Source organism: Nilaparvata lugens, chromosome 6 (genome assembly GCF_014356525.2).
Source record: "Nilaparvata lugens isolate BPH chromosome 6, ASM1435652v1, whole genome shotgun sequence".
Taxonomy (NCBI): Eukaryota; Metazoa; Arthropoda; class Insecta; order Hemiptera; family Delphacidae; genus Nilaparvata; species Nilaparvata lugens.
Genome location: NC_052509.1, coordinates 20,166,024 through 20,185,783, shown reverse-complemented (window position 1 = coordinate 20,185,783; position 19,760 = coordinate 20,166,024). Strand labels below are relative to the sequence as shown.

Genomic DNA, 19,760 nt, shown 5'->3' with positions numbered 1-19,760 from the left:
CAATTTAATAAAGAAGACCAAGACTTGAGAAAAGCTCTATATAAAAATGGAAAACAGACTCATACAGATGGAAAAGAGTGAATAATCATATTTATAATTAATAAGTCCTTTATAGAGTTTCATTCAAGTTTAAATCTACAAAATTACCTACAAAAGGATTACAGTCGTAATACATATAAACAATAATTAATTTTACCAATCTATAATGATTATTATCAGTCAAAACATTATAATTTTTTCATTTTTGAGCAATATAAATGCTACGCTAATTGAAAAATGAATAAATATTTGAAATAAATTTTGTGTTCAGTTAAAAAAGGGTGTGTCTTTTCAATAGAAATTTCAAAATATTTATAATACATCCCTCACCATACATGGAATGCAAGTCAAAATTTGTTAATCTACACATCCAAAATGAATGATCGTTTGGTATGGCAAATTAAAAAGATTTACTTTGAACATTATGAGTGTGTTGATAACAATTTTTAAATTAACTTCATTCTAGAAAAAACATTATTCCAACTAAGATTTTATAGGTTTGTATGAAAGTGTTTTTACGCCACTGTACATCTTTTCTATAAAATGTTTCATGTTCTAATATTAATTCAGGAACTTCCTCAGATTAAATTGAAGTATTAGCAAAAGTAAAATAACAGTCCTGTCAGGAACTATGCACCATATTTGAATCTGAATCATTCAAGATCAATTATAATTATATAATCGTCTGGGATTTTTTATCTACTTATAAGCAAGACAATAAAAAAAATATAATGATATTAAAAGAATAAATTGATATATTTGATAAGAAAGGCTACTTTATCATAAGTAGATTATAGAGTGTATCCAGTGAATGATAATTGACTGTGATAATTTGTATTAACTTAATATATTTTGAGATTAATTCAAAAATTGAAAAACACAGATTCAAATACAGTAAAAGTTGGTGATGGAAATAAGAGAAATCAAATTTACAGATAAATTTTCACGAATTAGTCAATTGTTTGGTAGCCTACAACTAAAACAGAGGTTTGCTTGTAGTACCGTATGAGAGTAATTTAAAAAATACAATCATAACTTAACATTATTTCAGAAGGATATGTTATTGAGAATTTTTATGAGCATTATTAGTTTTCTTGCAATTCAAAAAGTTGGTGTCTTAGAGATAGACCGCACTCGCATTGAATGTGATTTTGTGCAAAATTGGTCATATAGAGAAAGAAGTGTGAGCTTAGCATTACGTTTATTAATACATATATTATGGTAATCTTCAATTTGACACATTTTGATGGTTTCATACACAAATTGCAACTTCATAAATTTCTCATTCAAGACTAATCACAATAAAATTTCCATAAATTGTTTGTGTTTAATAAACGAGACAACCATAATATTATTGCAACAAGTAGAGAGACAAACAATAATTGTAAATCTTTTATGAAAAATGGCCTTACGAGAAATTTGAGTTTAGTAATTATTTGATAATATATTTTATAGGTACTAATTAATGTAAAAGTAAATTGAGTGCAACCTACTCCATTGAAGAAACTATTAGATTTTGGTACAAGTATCCTAATATATTGTTGATAAAGTAATGGCGGATACTCCTAAAGCAGAAAATTATTGCAATTTAAATAAATTATCAATGGTACACAAGATCATCTCATCCTATATTCATTTTTTTCTAGGTTGGTGGAGCAATGTGAATTACCATATCAAATCCTAAGGAGTTATATAAGTTTACTACATTTACAAAATTTTATATCTATCTGAGAGAAAATTTGTGCTTCAGACAAGTCCTGTAGTAAAATTGGTTTGCTTCATGCTAAGATTCAAATTTGAAAATATCAACCTCTAGTGTTAGCCTAAACATTATTCATTGGTTTTAAAGGTGACTTTTCTTGCTTGAATTTTTCTTGCATTTCTTTTTGTTTAGCACTAGTATAGCCTGCGCTTCCGAACAGCACAATCCAGTTTGAGAGCCACCACATCCATGGCTTACTCTCCTGATACCAGTAAGTGGCTAGAACTGTCTGAACACAAGCTTTAGCTGTACCCGAAATATTATGAGTGAGTGGTGATGTCACTTTTATTTGTAGAGAAGTAACATAACCTATAGCAAAACCGCATAAACCACCTGCAGTCATAATGCTCCAAAATTGTACAGTGAAAAGTTTCTCAGAGTTCATGAGGGTGCCAATTTCTTCATTCAATATTATCAATGGAATAAAAATAAAACAAGCATAAGTATTATTGTAGTAGGATAACAACCAAATGTGATTGTTTACACTAGGTAGAACAGTCTTTGTATGGATTGAATAGAAAGCTAAAGATAACGAACCCATAACTCCAAAAAATGTCCCTAGGAATGAAAAAGATCCTATATCGTGTTCTTCAGAGACGCCCAACCAGAAGCCAGAGACTATAATACAACAGTAAGTTATACACTGATAAGAAGTTCTTTGTCGAAGCACGATGAAAGTCAAAATTACATTGAAAACTGTAGTTAATGAGCGTCCAACAAAATAAAATGCTACTCCAACATATTTCAAACAAAGATTGTTTGATCCAATCATACAAACAAATATCAAAGATAGAGGTAACACTTTTTTAATGACGTCCCATAACTCCAAAAAATGTCCCTAGGAATGAAAAAGATCCTATATCGTGTTCTTCAGAGACGCCCAACCAGAAGCCAGAGACTATAATACAACAGTAAGTTATACACTGATAAGAAGTTCTTTGTCGAAGCACGATGAAAGTCAAAATTACATTGAAAACTGTAGTTAATGAGCGTCCAACAAAATAAAATGCTACTCCAACATATTTCAAACAAAGATTGTTTGATCCAATCATACAAACAAATATCAAAGATAGAGGTAACACTTTTTTAATGACGTCTTTATCAAATGGGGAACCCTCTGGAAAAGAGACAAGTTCAGGAAATATTCTTGAAAAGTTTTTCAAAGATAGACAAATAAATACTGATGTTAGACATTGATACCATATCACAAAAAACGGAGCATCAAGTTCATTATCACTCAGTAATGTTTTATTTATGAATACAGTAGTTATTGAAACTACCCAATACAATGCAACGACACATGTAATGTGAATATACTTTCCAAGTAAGCCGTGGGAAACCATTGCGGTTACAGTAGTCCAAAAATTATTAACCATTGTGCACATTTGAATTTATAAAAAAAACTGCCGGTACTAGTCTGCATCCAGTTATCAGGTACTCCGAGACTGTTGAAGCGAACATGGTGATCATAAGAAGCATTAACAAACTGTAAATAATGGAATGTAATCATTCGTGACTATTCATACATTGACAAATTACACCAAACATAACACACAAAATTAGGCTATGTCAACAAACTGACGACAAACTACAAGACAAGACCAATTCACACCAAATAGCTTTCTGATTATCAGCTGACAAACAGCTGTTCGTGTCATTGCAACATTCCAAATACATTAAAAATGATAACGGTATTTTTCTGAATAATTTTCAAGGATTTAATTAATTTTATTTAGAGAATCATCAATTATACTTTCAAATTGATTTTTTCATCATTCTATAGAGATGGATTCATTTAATAGATCTGGGATCTAGAAATTGTATGTCGTAAACTCGTAATCATGATGGCATTGCTCAAGTTGTCAAATGAAGACAGAAGACAGAAAAAGGAAATTTTGAAGAGTTTTGAATTTTCATTTTTAAATCAGTCATAATTATTCTGTTGGATAATTATAATTTAGTGTAAATTCAAGTGTGATAAATGTGCTTTGTTAGTTAGTTCTAGTGAAAAGTGTGCAAACATTCAGGTAAGCTTCTATTATCGAACAATTACCATCATGTATAATAACACAATTCTAAAGAATAGTACATTATAATATTATAAGGCTCAATAATATTGCCGATCTTATTTATTCTAACCTATTGATACACTCTTTCAATCACTTTTTAAATGTCAAAATTTTTTTGTTCCATTATTTAATATAATATGCTGCTGACTGCACAATATAGGATCGTATTAACTCTTACATTGCATTACCGTACATAAAATAAATAAATTAAATTTTTACCTACATGTTTAATAATTATTGTATTTGTTTCCAACTATTTGTATAATTCTTATAATTTATTTACTAATCTTAGATTGCTAGGTGATAAGGAGAAGATAATAGGTAAATGATTAAAAACAGACCTAGCCTACAATAAACACCAGCTCACTTTCTATCCCATTTTGTAGCCTAGGTTGTGTTCATGATACATCTTTCTATTTATTAGGCTACATATTAATATTACTGAGTATTATTTTTATTCAATTACTATGATATTAATTTATTCAATCGATGATGATAGTTATTTACTGATTAAGGTGCCTGGGGTATCACGTTCAATACATATTATTATCTAAACATTGATTATTATGCAATAATTGCTATATAATTCATAATAATTGATAATTATTCAAAAATGCTATTTGTCATTTTTCTCAATCGATTGCAGATTTCTTACTTAATTCTTTTTATTATAATCTTGGCCAGAGTAGTTTCCTTTTCTCAAGCAAGTTCAGCTTTAGAACTTATTGCAAATATTCATTAACCCATAGACAACCCTAATAATAAGGCAATAAAGAGCAGTGTGGTGAACTCATAAATTAATATATTCTTGAAACTATAGTTATAAACATTCTAAATTTATTCTTCAGATTTCTTTATATCTCTTATTAACTATAGATCCTCAGTCTAATATTATACTTTTTTCAGTGTTAGAAATGGACGGCGGATTTGGAAATTACTCCTCCCAAATGAATAATGGAATGGGGAGGGATCAACAGAAAGATCCAAAAAAATTGGCGCAAACCATTGGATCAAGTATTCAAAAAATTTCTCAAAATGGTAAGTCTTAAAGCTAATCACTTTGTATTAATAATTATTTTAATATTCTGGGCAGCTATTGTACATAATGAAAGATAATTATGATGAATTTACCTTGTTGAATAGAAAGCTACTTTCTCAAAAATACATTCATCTAAAATCTCCTACAAACATAACCTTTGCCCAAAGCAGTTTGATTAAACTAATCTAGGAGGCCTTCCCGCATTGGAGAATATGAAAAGCATGTGGAGTAATACTTATTCTCAATTAGTTTTTTATGTTGATTGGTCAATAGCTCCTTATACATCTTGGTTATTCTCAGATTTTTGAGGCAGACACATACCACAACCACCCTCTTACAAAAGGTTAAAATTGACTCTCTTTACAAATACTTTTCTACGGATCTAGAACTGTTCTGGGTTTTCATATATTTTTTTCAAAAAATGTTCATATTTAACATGCATTTAAATTGGAATATTAGTCATAACACCATATAGTCTTGTACCTATAGTCATATACCACTGTAATTCGCATGGCGGTAACTGCCTGGATTAATAATTCATAATTAATTAATATAATTTTCATAATTAATTAATATAATTCATAATTGTATTTCTACTGCTCCAGTCGCCGTCATGGAGATCGCAGTGGTGTACACAAGGCTTCAATAGAAAAGTCTGTATGATAATGGTAATAGTTGTGTTCACTCTAGGCTATGTGAAATTTTCAAGTTTGAGTATTTTCAAAAAAATACTGTTACATTCATGTGGGTTTTGGTCATTGATAGCCTTCTAACTTCAAAATTTACAGTCTTTACTGTTTTGTATGAATTAAAGAACTATTATAATAAATAAACTATTTTGTACAATAAATGAATATATGAATAAATGAAAAAAATGAATGAATTATACATAACCTTCATTTCTGGAATGCATCAAAATAGAAGAGAGTTTTTGGGATAAGTCTGTTTGATGCTTCCTAATGTATTGATTCCATGATTAAATGCATTAATAACTTAATAATTATTTATTTTAGTAAATTTTAATAGTGTAATTATTAAACTTTACCAAAATAATAATTCATTTACCAGCTATACACACTTTCCACATCCATGCATATCTTTTCAAGCTCTTCAATTTATTTACTGCCTACACTAACCTAAATCCAAATCAAATTGATCAAGTAAAATTAAGACTGGAAATGAACCTTGAGGTGATAAATTATACAGGTATGCCACTAGGAAAGCCATGCTCTGATTTGTAATTTCCCCTCTTAAATTCACATTGATTGGTAGTTTAATCAATGTAATGTTTCTTTTTTACAGTTCATTCAATGAAGAAGATGGCTAATTTGATGGGGAGTGCTCAGGACACCCAAGATATGAGGGATCAGTTGTGAGTTTCACTATTATATTTTTCTCAGTCATCCAATAATGAGGATATCGTTTATAAATGAACATGTGATCTTATTTTAATTACTTTATTCAAAATTCTGTTGATAGGCCTACGATTTCAAATAATATATTCAAATAGTTTCAGCTATTAATCTGTTGTAAACAAGTACTACCATCAAAAGATAATTTCTTTCATAACATAATGGCAACTATTCAGTCCGAGTTGAAAGCAGAGAAAATACTATGTTACTTTGAGTTAAATGAAAAACACTAAGAAATTGTCAAAAAACGACAGATTTATTGATACTTAGAAAGACCGGTTTCGGTTATTACACCATTGTCAATCTCTTATAAACTATAACTAAACAGAATTTTTATACTAGTAGGCGAGTACTGCTATTGGTCAAGGATATGAACGCCTGCCATTGGCCCAGCTAGACAGTGTCCTCCCACTCATTGGTGTCACAAAATGGCGGCTTAAGCAACAGATTCGCCATGATAACAAAATTTACTTTCAGTACAAAATAAGAACCAAGAAAACGAGTGAAAGATAATAAATCAAATATGTAAATGGAAAACTATTGACTAATATATGCTTACAATGTTATGATAAAACTAAATTCGCAATGTTGTATTGGTTGAAATGAATCTGGTCATTTAAGCTATACTGGGAATTTTCCTTAATTACTCTTGTTATTTCCAAAGCCTCTAGAATATTCAAAGTTCTGCCTTTGTTATTAACATGCAGAAACTCAACATTCTCTTCAACTGTGAACTTGTGATTATTCGTTATCAAATGTTCTGCAAAGTTAGATTCCCCATTTTGTTTATTCCAATCTCTGATGTGTTCTTTAATTCTACTTTTGAAACTTCTACCAGTTTGACCCACATAACAAGCATTACAATCACCACATTTAAGTTTGTACACCCCACTTTTATTTAAAATATCAATTTTGTCTTTATTCCAGCTAAATAACTATTTAAAATTGGTTTGGTCTTGAAAGCAACATGAAATCCATTCCTCTTCAATTCCCTACCTATCTTATCAGATACAAGGCCTAAATATGGGATTGTTTTCCACGTCTTCTCACAGTTTGAGCCTACAAAGCTAAAATTGATTGAAATTTGTCTGTTAATTTTACTCAATAATCTATCCACCATACTTTCTTCATACCCATTTGTGACAGCTATCTGTTTAATTTTAGTGATCTCAATATCAAAATAATGATGGCTCATAGGTATTGTTAGTGCTCTATAGACCATGCTATTGAAAGAAGCAAGTTTGTGAGAAATAGGATGACAAGAATGAAGAAGAATGATAGCATCAGTAGGGTTGGTTTTCTGAAAATTCAATATACAATCCTGTTCTACCTCTACAGTGAATTTCATACTCTGATGTAATGCATTCTGATAGGAAAGAAAATTGTCAAGTTGCCTGTTACTTCCTTTCCATAAGCAAATAATATCAGCTACATATCGAAACCAGTAAACAATTATATCTTTGAAATGACTATTTTCAATAATTCTACTTTCTAGCTTATCCATAAATAATTCAGATAGGAGTGGTGAGAGGGGTGACCCCATTACCAACCCCTCTCTTTGTTCAAAAAATCTATTGTTAAATTTGAAATAATTTTGCTGAGTGCATAACTTCATCAATCCTATCAGCTCTTCTCTGAGTGTATGATCATTGATAAGAGGCTTTCATTATTTCCTCAGCTCTTTCAAGACTTTCTCCCACCGGAATGTTAGTGAATAAATTTTCAACATCAAATGACACAAGCTTATGAGATGATAGAACAGGAATATGCTTTTGACAATTTCTTAGTCTTTTTCATTTAATATGAATAATTACCACAATATCAACTTCTCAACTACACAAAAAGTTACTTTGAGTTATTAAATGCATGCAATCCACTCGACAGCTAATTTATCATGAATAATTCTATAGTCTTATTTTTACGGTAATATTGGCGGTAATGAAACTGCTTTTCCTTCTATATTATCCTTAAAATGCAAAATTTCTAAAAAAAAACTTTTATTTACGTCGACGCGCAATTCAAAAATGAACATACCTGTCAAATTTCATGAAAACCTATTGCCGCGTTTCGCCGTAAATGCGGAACATAAATATAAACATACTTACAAGTTATATGAATAAATTCATACATAAAGAGAAATGCGAAACCGTCGACTTGAATCTTAGACCTCACTTCGCTCCGTCAATAACTTGAATGTATCGAAAGTGAAAGTATTTTTATTCAAAAGAAACAACGCCAATCAATATCAACTACACAAAAAGAAAAAAAACGCCAATCAATGTTGAGTAAAATTAATTGTTCAAAGTTCTCATCTTACATTTCTTCCTTGGGTGTCGAATGGATGTTGAAGTTATAAAATAATAAAAACAAAATCAGTCAATGATGTAAAAATATTCCGATAACATCCATATTTATAAGGTTCTCCTGTGTTGTGTTAGTGTAGAAGCTCAAAGCAATATCCAGTAATTATCTTTTAGCTGTTTTTTTATTTTTATATTCAGAAAATACATCTCTCTATTCAATGAGTTAACTGTTGTGTTTCTTAATCAGGCATCAAATTCAACATTACACGAATAATCTAGCTACAGATACTGGCGCTCATTTGAAAGAATTGCAGCAGATTTCCTTCCAACGCAGTGTTTCAGAACAGGTAATACCATTCATGAAAATTACACGTTAGATATTGCTCACGTATTTTAAAAAATCTAGTATTATTAACAATCTAGTATCTAGTATTATTATGAGTTTCTACTTTTTGAGTGAATATTCATAAAATATAAGCCAGTTATTAAATTTGATCCATTACTAGCATTTATTTTTATACATAATATAGCATGGATTAATATAGACTACAATTTTGTACAATAGTTGATTCAAACGAATTATTCGTGTTGGAGAACGTTCTATTCACTAATGAATCACAGATAGCTTTTCACGTGAATAAATAAGCTGGATGTTTTCCGACGCAATATGCTAATGACGCATGCAGCTGCATTCCTATGACTTCATTTCAGCATTTGTTCGATTTCTCCTAGAGAATAGTTTGTTTTGCGAAATGATAACTTTTATTGAACTAAATATGTATGGGTTCGTAAAATAAACTTGTTTTATGCAAAAACTTAAATTAAAAATAATTACATTATTACATTCAGTAATACAACTTTCATTAATATTATTAGGCCTGATTTCTATTGATGAACAATATTGTCTAAAACTGTACTGCTTATTCTTTAATTCCTAAGTGGAAAAATAATAAAGTCAAAGAAAAAATTACTTTTTAATGATTGAAGATTATATCTCAAATATTCTTAAATGTGAGACCACTCCTCACATTATTAAATCCAATGGTCAATTAAACCTGTAGATTTAATATAGATTTGATGGCCCATTAGCTTCAATAAGTGTAAAGCTGGGTCTATTGCTGTTTTCTCAATGCCAAAAAGTAGGCTACATCATTCATAGTGAATGGTACTAATTTTCTTACAGTTTATCTAACTCAAAACTTCTATTACGCTCTTCATTTTGGGAACTACTACTTAAAGTATCAAATTTCAACTGATACCGCTGATCAAATTATTTATAGTACAAAATGACCTATTTCAGTCGAAATTACTACTATCTGAAAGTCTTCTAGCTTTTAAAAAATATTATATTCATTTTCGAATTTGTAAAACTTGAGCTTCGAGATTTACCCTACTTCATATTTTAGTATAATATTGTTTTGATTTATCAGTCTTGTCCTCATTCTAGATACTTATCAGTCAATTCTAAAAAGGAAAAAGTTACAAAAATTAAACGTATCTTTTAAAGCTTTCAATAATCGCATATTATATCGGAAAAATGAAAACTTTGAATGGTTGCGTTTTAAACGTACTTAGCGAAACTCACGGTTTATCCTTGAGAGTTTTAACTAAATTGACCCGTATGAATTATTTCTTTGTAAATTTATGTAATGATACGATTGCTTGAAATGTATAAAGTATCCAATTACCACCCACGCACGAAGAAAATTGGGCATCATCCAGCAAAAAAATTTAATGTTTGAGTGATTTGAATTGTGATCCGAATTTTTTTTCTCAATAATAATAATTTCGATGCATGCATTTCCAGAGAGAATTGAAGATGCAGAGGGAACGGCTGCAAGACGAGTTCACAGAAACTCTGAGTGCTTTCAAAGAAATACTGGCGAAAACCTACGAATGGGAGTGCGACGAAATGAAGAAGAATCGCGCCAATTCTGGCCTTGTTAGCGTTGCTCCTCCTCCGTCCGTTAATTCAAAAGATTTGTTTGGAGGTAAAACACCATTTGCTACTGATTTTTATTTCAAATCATAAAATGAAAAACTATCTTTCTTTTTGTGAATTAATTTAATTATCTTTGAAGAAACTTGAAACTTGGTATTGTGAGATTCGATTCAAACTGTAAGTATCATTCCAGATAAATGACATTGCTCCTTATTCATTCAACGCAGATAATTTGTGGTGAATCAGTATCACTATTAGTGTCATTAAAGTAGCAGGTACATATCAGGTATCTGAGAAATTTTGTGCTGTTGTCAGTAAGCAACACTGGAAGATCAACATTGCCACTTTGTGCTCGGGAACGAATGACTTTCTCTTGCTTGATCAGTTCCATATCTGACAACAGTGCAAAACTCTCAGTTGTCTTATTGCGTGTCTGCTATAGAGAAATTTTATCCACACTGTTAACATTTCTTATCAATGACATGAAGCCTTCTTATTCAACTTAGGCTGACAGTTTGAATTGAATCTCACTTACTAGGCGCAAATTTACTTCCGTTGTCATTTTCTGGTAAGAACCGTGGAAGATGTATCAATTTCAGCGGCGGCTCGTCCTATGAGTTCAATGGTTCATTGAACCCCCAGAATTGAATCAACTTCCTATACAATGATGAATTTGCAACTCAAATAATTATATTTTTATTTTATACTCATGAAATTACATCACAACATTTTTCATCTACGTAAACTTAACGTCGATGTTTTGCTGCCGGAGTGATTTGAAACAGCACCAAATGGAGTGACGAGCCGGGAGGTGGTGGAAAGCAGTGTTCATTCCCCAATCTAACCCGAAAACAGGGCTGGGTGAGGTAGTAGAACGGAGGAGGGGAATCGGTTTGCTAGCACTAATTTGGTTCACAATCCTGCCTGAACCAAGCTTGCACGAGTTCATCCGAGAGTAGCCGAACATAGCCGAGGCAAGTGAAGCATTCGGTAAACCTCGGAATGGATCGTGAGTATTCGTGATATGGATTCAGTATCAGTGCCATCTTGAACTTGCTCAAAACCAATAAATTTAAATTTGGTGGCAGTAAACAGTAAAAAAGCGGTAAACAAGAAGTAAGCGTGACAGTTTTGAGGTTATACGGTACGGTTTCGGGTATACACTGTACACAGTTGTGATAGATTTCACTGCATTTTTCGTTATATAAATTTGTTTTGCGTGTTGAAGAATATACTAATTTCTAGTGTGTTTCGTGTATTTGTGAGTATTTTTAGTGTGTCCATTTTCTTTTAGTGAGTGTGTGAATATAATTTATTGTTTTACCCTAACAGCATTTTGATGAAGAAATATGAATAAGGTTCAGTATTTGTTAAAGACAAACATTATAAATATTGAGGATAGATTTAAATTAAAACATGATGGTAGACCAACTCCCGAAGTAAAAATCAAACAAGAAAAATATGAACAGGACAAAAATCCATATTTGTAGAAAATATGCTTAATCTTTGGGGGGTAATTCCTTAAAAGTATTATTGATTACCTTTACACTTGATTATGCTCAATACTCTATATCCTCTTGACCTTTCTCCCCAATAGATCATGAGGTTGAACCCCCAAGCTAAAAGATTTGGGGTTCAACTACTGCTCAATTTATTCGTTAAGTCCAACATAATGACAAATGCAATGATGATTTGTCGAAATCACAGGCAAACACCTCAAAGACAAGAAGGCCTCCAAAATTTTCAAGGTTTTTCTATATCGCTTGTATTTCAATGAGCGTTTATGTTTATGTTTTTGAAGGTTCGGATTCAAAGAACCTCACACGTCAACCGAAGCTTATTGTGTGTCCCAAAGTATGTTAGTTAGGCAAACCAACTCCCGTGTCCTTTACAAGGTCCAGGAGTTTCTTCCCTATACCAACATCCCATTCCTCGCCTGGTTGCTTGCAGCCAAACAGAGCGCTTCTTCTAGCTTCAAGTCTTTTGCAATCCAGTATGATATGCTTGGCAGTCTCTTCAGACTGATTACAAAGACTACACATCTGGCTTCCATTTCTGAGTCCAATTGTGTGGAGATGTTACCTGAAGTGGCCATGTCCAGTTATAAGGGCAATCACCAGACCTCTACCCAGACTCACCAGCCAGCTGGTGAATCGAGGGCTTGCGTCTGCCAGCAGCCTTTTGCCAAGTGCTTGACCAGGGTGACCCTGCCATTTCTGGTGATGTAAGTCCCTGGACCATTTACTTATTTTGTGGAAGGCAGTTGTTTTGCTTATGCCACAGCAAGGCTCTGGGCCAAATAATGGCATACTGGAACCCCGCTTAGCAAGCTCATCTACACGCTCGTTACCTCCTATGCTTACATGGCCAGGTACCCAACCAAGATGCACAGAGCTGCGTGTTGCAAGCCTGCTGAGTTTTTTGTGGCACTCCCACACCAATTTGAACTTTATTTCATTATTAATTGTTTCTTGATCACGTTTTATCATTTTGTTTTAGATTTTAATTCTTAATTCTATTTTATAAGCCAAACATCGTTTAGAGGTTATTTTGAGGTTAGGTTTTCGAGATTTAAAAATAAACATAGATAGTTTACTTGACTAAAATTATAACCCAATTAAAATCCTATCATTTATAAATCAATTATTATTATTGCAAGTAATATAATTTCTTAGATAGGAAGATGAGCTCAAATAGAACCCCGAAGGTTATTAATAGAAATGTAAACATTACTATGTACTTACGCGTTCCCAAAACCAAAATTCAAAAACGCCAAAACCAAAAACCCCAGTTCCTCAAACTACTTTAGCCGAAAAAGTTGCTCAACTACAAAGTAGCCACACTAATTTAAAAAACCAATTAGAAGTAACTCTAAAAACGTCTGAGGAAGAAAGGTTAGGGATGGTAGAAGAAATTAAATCTTTGGAACTGATTATAAAATTACAAGATGAAGACCATAAAAAAGAAATACTAAATCTAAAAAATCAATGTAGTCTAATGTCGGAGGAAATAAAGAAACTAAAATCTAAATTTGATAATACTAAATGTATGATAGAACCTCCGTCCAAATGCAAAAAAATAGAATCTAACCTAAATGATGGGAAATGCTCTGAAAATGGTCGAAATAAAACGTACAGTGAGGTTTTGAAGACAGCAACCAAAAATATAGCTGAGGGAAATAAAGATAGGAAAGGGAGAGTTCTGCTACTGACGTCCAGTCATGGACGTGATTGCAGTGATCTCCTTGATAAAAGATTGAAAAATAAATTTGATGTCCAATGTTTTTTCAAGCCAAGTGCATCAATTAATGCAGTTGTAGAGTCAGCTAGGGAACAAACTAAAGACTTTGATGAAAATGACTATCTAATTGTACTGGGTGGCTCAAATAATATAAATGAACCTAACTTGAATCATCTTCCTCAAGTAACAGAAAAAATCAAGGAAATTGTGCCACTCAGCAAAAAAACAAACTTAATAATAAGTACTATTCCTAATAGGTTTGATAGGCCAGAGTTAAATGAAGCAATCAATTCGACAAACAAATCAATCCATAATACAATCAACAGCCTAAAAAATAAGAATTCTAAACAACTGGGGATTTGTTTTCTAAATGAAAGGCTGAAAAGACATAACTTCACTAATCATGGGTTGCATCTAAATCGATCTGGCAAAGTAATATTTTGTAATAGATTGGCAGAGCTGATTGAAAGCCGTTTGCAATCCTCTGGTTTAAAAACAGTCAAAAAAACAAATAACGATTTTTTAGTAAATTGGCTCAAAACAGGGAAAGGGAAATAGCTACAAATGCTAGAGATAGAGTAGCACAAGATGGTAAGGTTTTTAGTATTTATCATCAAAATATTCAGTATCTTCGCAACAAAATTGACAGATTAGAAGTATTTCTTAAACAGGAGGATCCTGACATTGTTATTTTCACAGAGCATGGCTTAAAAATAAAGGAAATAAATCAAGTTAGGATTCCAGGCTATTCACTGAGATCAGAATTTTGTAGAATAGCTCATAGAAGTGGTGGTGTATGTATATTCACTAGCAATGCTAAACATACCCAAACTTATGAACTGGATTTTGTTAAGAGATTTTCTGTTGAGATGGATTTAGAGGTGACGGGACTAAGGTTAAAAATTGATGATCGATTTGAGGTAGCAGTGTTAGGTATCTATAGGTCACCAAATGGAGACTGGCAAAAATTTTGTGAGCTGCTCCACACACTTTTGGAAATTACAACCGCTCGTTTCACAAATGTTATAGTAGTAGGAGATTTCAATACCGATTTTGCCAGGCAGGATAAAATGACAGAGGATATTAGAGATATTATTAATATGAATAATTTAGAAATTAAGGTCCACGAATATACAAGAGTAACTCGAACTTCACAGACAATTATTGATAATATCCTCACAAATATAGAAGGTTGTAATGTCAGGTTAGGTAGCTCAGATCTATCAGATCATAACTATCAAATTTTAGATGTTAAGTTGCAGGGCCAGAATCCAAGCAGAAAAAAACTTTTGTGAAAGAAATTCAGCAATATGAGCTAGGAAATATAAATTGTTTGAAGCAGGAACTGCTTCAAGAAAATTGGAGTAGTGTTTATAACAGTTGTAACCTAAATTACAAATATAAGCAATTCATTGATACTCTAAGATTTCACATTAGTGTATGCTGTCCAATAAAAAAAGTCAAAGTAAAAAGTAAATTGGACAAAGTAGATGAATGGATAACTGAAGATATTCTTACTCAAAGAAATATTGTTAGGGAAGCTTATGAGGAATTTAAATTAGTGAGGGATGTTCCGAGTGAAGTCAAATACAAATGTCTAAAGAAAAACTATGCAAAAGAAGTGAGGAAAGCTAAGTGTAAGAAAACAGCTGAAATATTAACAACTAGTACCAATTTTAACTCTGCTGTTTGGGAGGTAATTAATAGAAATAGGAGAGCAGCTCAAAAAGATACAGTTACTAATGTCCCTAGGATAATCGATGAACATGGAATTATATGGATGATAGTATAGACATTTGTAACTTTTTCAATAAGTATTATCAACAGGTTGCATATAATCTCCAAAAGTCACTGAACACTAATACTTGTAATACAACTACATTAAATGCTGAGCCAATTGAAAAGGTATTTAAATTTCATCCATTATCAAGAGATGAGTTGTCAAGAATAATAAAAAATTGAATAACAAAAAAACAGTAGGATTGGATGGGGTCTCAAGCAAAATTTTAAAAGAATGTGAAAATGAATTACTGGACCCTTTATTGCATCTCCTTAATACTTCACTAGAGCAGGGTATTTTCCCTGATGATCTGAAACAAGGAAAAATTTTGCCAATTTTCAAGAGCGGTGATTCTGAAAGAGTTGAAAATTATAGACCCATTAGTATTCTAAATGTAATAAGTAAAATTTTTGAAAGAGTAGTTTTAAATAGGCTATTGATGCACCTGGAAGAAATTAATTTCATATGTGATGAACAGCATGGGTTCCAGAAAGGGAAATCTACTAAGACTGCAATAGTATCCCTTGTTGAAAGACTAATAGATATAATAGATTCAGGTGAGAAGGCAGCCGCAATATTTCTTGATTTATCCAAAGCTTTTGATTGTGTGAACCATAGAATATTATTGGAAATACTAAAAACTGTAGGTGTGAATGGTATAGAACTAAAATGGTTTGAATCATATCTCATAGGTAGAAACCAGTGTGTTGAGCTTACCAAGGTGGATGGGAATGAAATAGTAAAAATTAAATCTCAAAAACTGGAGGTCCAGGCTGGAGTACCTCAAGGCTCAATTCTGGGTCCCTTACTGTTTCTGTTGTATGTGAACCAATTACCAAAAGAGTTAAAAGATCACAGAGCTCTGTTGTTTGCTGATGACACATCGCTTATCTTTAACAATTATTTATTAGATAGTCTAGAAATAAATGCTTTTACTGGAGTACAGTCAATTGTCCAATTCTTGAAGCAAAGGCAATTAACAATAAATAGTAAGAAATGTCAATTCCTACAATTCAAAAGTAAATATAATTCAGTAGAGGATAGAGAAATAAATGTGTTTGTAGAGGAAAATGAATTAGACCAAGAAGAGAAAGTAGCATTCTTGGGAATTTTATTGGACAGGAAATTAACATGGCATCCTTACATTGAGAGGATATGTAATAAGATATCATCTGGGGTATTTGTCCTGCGGCAGCTTGCTAGGCTGAATGATAAAAAACTACTGTTAACTGCTTACCATGGACTTATACTATCTCATATTAGGTATGCTATTTTAGTATGGGGTAATTCATCTCAACAAAATATGGACAGGGTGTTTAAGATTCAAAAGAAGGCACTCAGATGTATAGAGAAAGTGAATAGGTTAGACTCTTGTAGGCCTTTATTTAAAAAGCTTGGTCTATTAACTGTGCCATCTTTGTATGTATATGAAGTTGTAATGCATGTGAAAACGAGTGGTGTGATCCAGAATTCAGATGTTCATGAGTATAATACGCGAAACAGAGCAGATTATCATATAATGGGTCACAATAGTAGGTTATTTGAACAAAAACCAGATTATATTGGTAGGAAATTTTATAACAAGCTACCTCAAATCTTGAAAAGTAATGATGATTTGAAGATTTTCAAAAAACAAATTAAAAAATATTTAGTTGATAGAGCTTTTTATAGTGTACAAGAATTCCTTTCAAACCTAAACTAGGTTGAACTACTTAGTGTTAGAATTATTATGTAATAACATGACTTGTCTTATACTCCATGACTGGAGTCTTTAGGACGTAATCAAGAACCGTCCGTGTGCCAGACAAAGTTTCCCTTTTTAGGATTGGGCCCTTCCTCAGACTTCCACTCCTCTCTAGAGCAGAATTTAACAGAGAAAGGTTTAGTGAAAACCAACTCCGAACTCATGACATCTGATGTCATTTCAAGCACAGGGCTGTGATCAACAGCTTTGGTGATTGCGCAGTGGCCTGTTCCAGACAGGCCTTCTCTCCATTGGCCTGCAAATTTTAGTCGATAGGCTGATTTTCGTGCTTCTGCCATTATAAAAATGTTCAATGGCAGTAAGCCAAGAGCAACTTCAAGAGTTGCTGATGGGCTGCTCCTGAATGAGCGTTAGAGATATTTGACCGTTTTTGGACGATAATATTCTAAAAATCCTTCTCTACAATTTTTTGTCTATGAAGATTCCCTCTAAAACGCATATTTTATCAGTTATAACCTTTAAAAGCCCTACAAATTTTTTTCTCAATTGTTTCAAATTTCATTCCAGTATAACTTTTTTGTGCAAGAGATACAGAAAAAAATAAAATCTATGAAATTAGAATCATTTTTCAGTTTTAAATCTTAAAACTATATATCTTCATGCGCAGTTCGTCAATATTAATGTGTACTCCAGCGCCCTAAAAAAAACATGATTTTCATGATAAGCATGATTATCTGGTGCGGTTTTTCATACGCATGAAGTAACAAGCCAGAACTATAAAATCTTTTCATGACTAATTCAAGATAGAAATTTTCAATTGGTCTCAATCTCTTTGTAACAACAAGCCGAATAAGTATAATGATGATGGAAACCACGAAAATATTCGACATCATAGAAAAATCAAAGATGACGGCCATCACCCTTTTTGACAGAACCTTTATCTAACTGGTTGCTTTCTGGTAATAGCGAGAGATTTCGAATTGATTTTACCCTCAGAGTGTTCACAATTCACTGAATAACAATATTTAATGAATGAATTCTATCCAGAATACTAATTCCATGAGTAGCCTAATTGAACTTTATAAGCCTGAAAAAGTATTACATGCAGAGCAAAACTCATTTTTCATTCCAGCATGATAATAAACTACTTATATGATATTGTCGTCGTTATCGATTTAAATAGGCCAAAAATTCAATTTCTAAATAATTGAAAACATTCCTTGTGAATAATATTATTGTATTCAGTAGTTTTACAATATTGAACAAGAACAGTTTAAAATATATTCAGAAATAATCCATGCTGAACGGTAGAGCTATTTGAAAGTAATAAACATACATCAAGATATATTCAACACAGGTGTATTTAGACGTCTTCGTTAATAACAGGTATTGTTATGGCTTTGTTTTTTTTTGTCATACAGCTTATTTATATTTGTTCTTCAAAAATATATTAGAAAATAAATATAAGTGATTTGATGGAACTTGTGCATAGGTTTTTTATGATTTTTTGGGGGTTGATCTCAACTACGCATGTAATAGAGCATGTATCGATTGAATATTGAGTCGATAAATTGGGTTTCTTTATAATAGTTTGAAACTTGACTTACTGGGCCTCTTACTTGATTAGATTAGATTAAACTTAAAATCGTTTTGAAGGCGGACCCAAATAATTTTTAAAGGTTGGTTTGTTTTTCGTATTTTATTTTACTGTTTTACGTGATTTTCCCCTCAGTCCTCAGTAGGCTTACTTTTAAGTGGTGAGTGTTGTAGTCTATCAAGTCTATCATGTTTGATTAACAGTATTCAGTATTCTGTGACATCATTGAATTGAAAATCATTATTTTTTCCTATTTTCGTCATCACTGTTCCCTTCTTTATCGCTTATTATTATAGATATTATCGTCATCATCTGTAGTGTCTCTTACATTATCGCATAGTTCTAAATCACCATTGCAAAGGCACAGTTCTATGCACTTACAACTGATTCTGGTCACAAGTTCTGGTGCATTTTGTGATTTTACAACCACATCTACTCATTTCCAGAAGGGATGGTGGAGCCCAAGGTTTAAAGCACATTATTGGTCCATATCCCAGCTCAATTCTTCTCCAGCCTTGTTCTTCTGGGGACGGTATCTCAAAGAATTAAATTGTAGATTGGTTCCTTGTCGAAGCCTGAAGATTTGCTCTCTGGATAGCTGGATGGAGTGCTTGTTTTGTTGGTTGTAGACATTCCTTATTATAATTATTCTTTGTGAAAAGCCACCATCTTGCTTCGCCAATATATCCTATGCGAGTGTCTATATTCACCTGACAAAAAAACTTTTCAAACTTTTGTGTCTGCTTCTTCTTGAGTTGTTTCAAGTACTTTTACATCAGTATGTGTAGATGCCGTCTTACCTTGCCAGCTCACAATAGGGGTATTCACAATGTTGGATTAAGCTGGCTAAGTCAAGCTATTCGCTATCTCCA

The 19,760-nt window shown here is 32.2% G+C and overlaps 2 protein-coding genes across 5 annotated transcripts in view; one reads left to right on the top strand and one right to left on the bottom strand.

Moving 5' to 3' along the window:
• Positions 1 to 240: 240 nt before the first annotated feature.
• Positions 241 to 3,428, bottom strand: LOC111061061 (GDP-fucose transporter 1). Of its 3 annotated transcripts, XM_039430359.1 has the most exons (3): positions 2,636 to 3,428; positions 1,850 to 2,355; positions 241 to 1,796 (listed from the first exon to the last, which is right to left on the bottom strand). In XM_039430359.1, the coding sequence occupies exons 1-2, from the start codon at positions 3,184 to 3,186 to the stop codon at positions 1,863 to 1,865; spliced, it is 1,044 nt and encodes a 347-aa protein (XP_039286293.1). In that variant the 5' UTR covers positions 3,187 to 3,428; the 3' UTR covers positions 241 to 1,796; positions 1,850 to 1,862. The 3 variants fall into 3 exon arrangements, with proteins under 3 accessions (XP_039286293.1, XP_039286291.1, XP_039286292.1); XM_039430357.1 differs by having other exon boundaries at positions 241 to 2,355; XM_039430358.1 differs by having other exon boundaries at positions 241 to 2,544; positions 2,825 to 3,425.
• Positions 3,429 to 3,477: 49 nt separating this feature from the next.
• Positions 3,478 to 19,760, top strand: part of LOC111061062 (syntaxin-12) — a 30,735-nt gene continuing 14,452 nt past the window's right edge. Inside the window, exons 1-5 of one of the 2 annotated variants that reach the window (XM_039430360.1) lie at positions 3,478 to 3,828; positions 4,777 to 4,908; positions 6,212 to 6,281; positions 8,872 to 8,971; positions 10,432 to 10,615. In XM_039430360.1, the coding sequence (XP_039286294.1) occupies positions 4,785 to 4,908; positions 6,212 to 6,281; positions 8,872 to 8,971; positions 10,432 to 10,615 (478 nt within the window). In that variant the 5' untranslated portion in view covers positions 3,478 to 3,828; positions 4,777 to 4,784. The remainder of the gene's footprint in view (positions 3,829 to 4,776; positions 4,909 to 6,211; positions 6,282 to 8,871; positions 8,972 to 10,431; positions 10,616 to 19,760) is intronic. The other variant, XM_039430361.1, reaches the window with a different exon arrangement.

What these genes read in the sequence shown, in the direction of transcription:
- LOC111061061 (XM_039430357.1), bottom strand. Translation starts at nt 3,186, where the DNA reads ATGTGCACAATGGTTAATAATTTTTGGACTACTGTAACCGCAATGGTT. An exon ending in TCTTTTTCATTCCTAGGGAC is followed by an intron (nt 2,356 to 2,635) that starts ATTTTTTGGAGT and finishes ATTCCTAGGGAC; the next exon opens with ATTTTTTGGAGTTATGGGTT.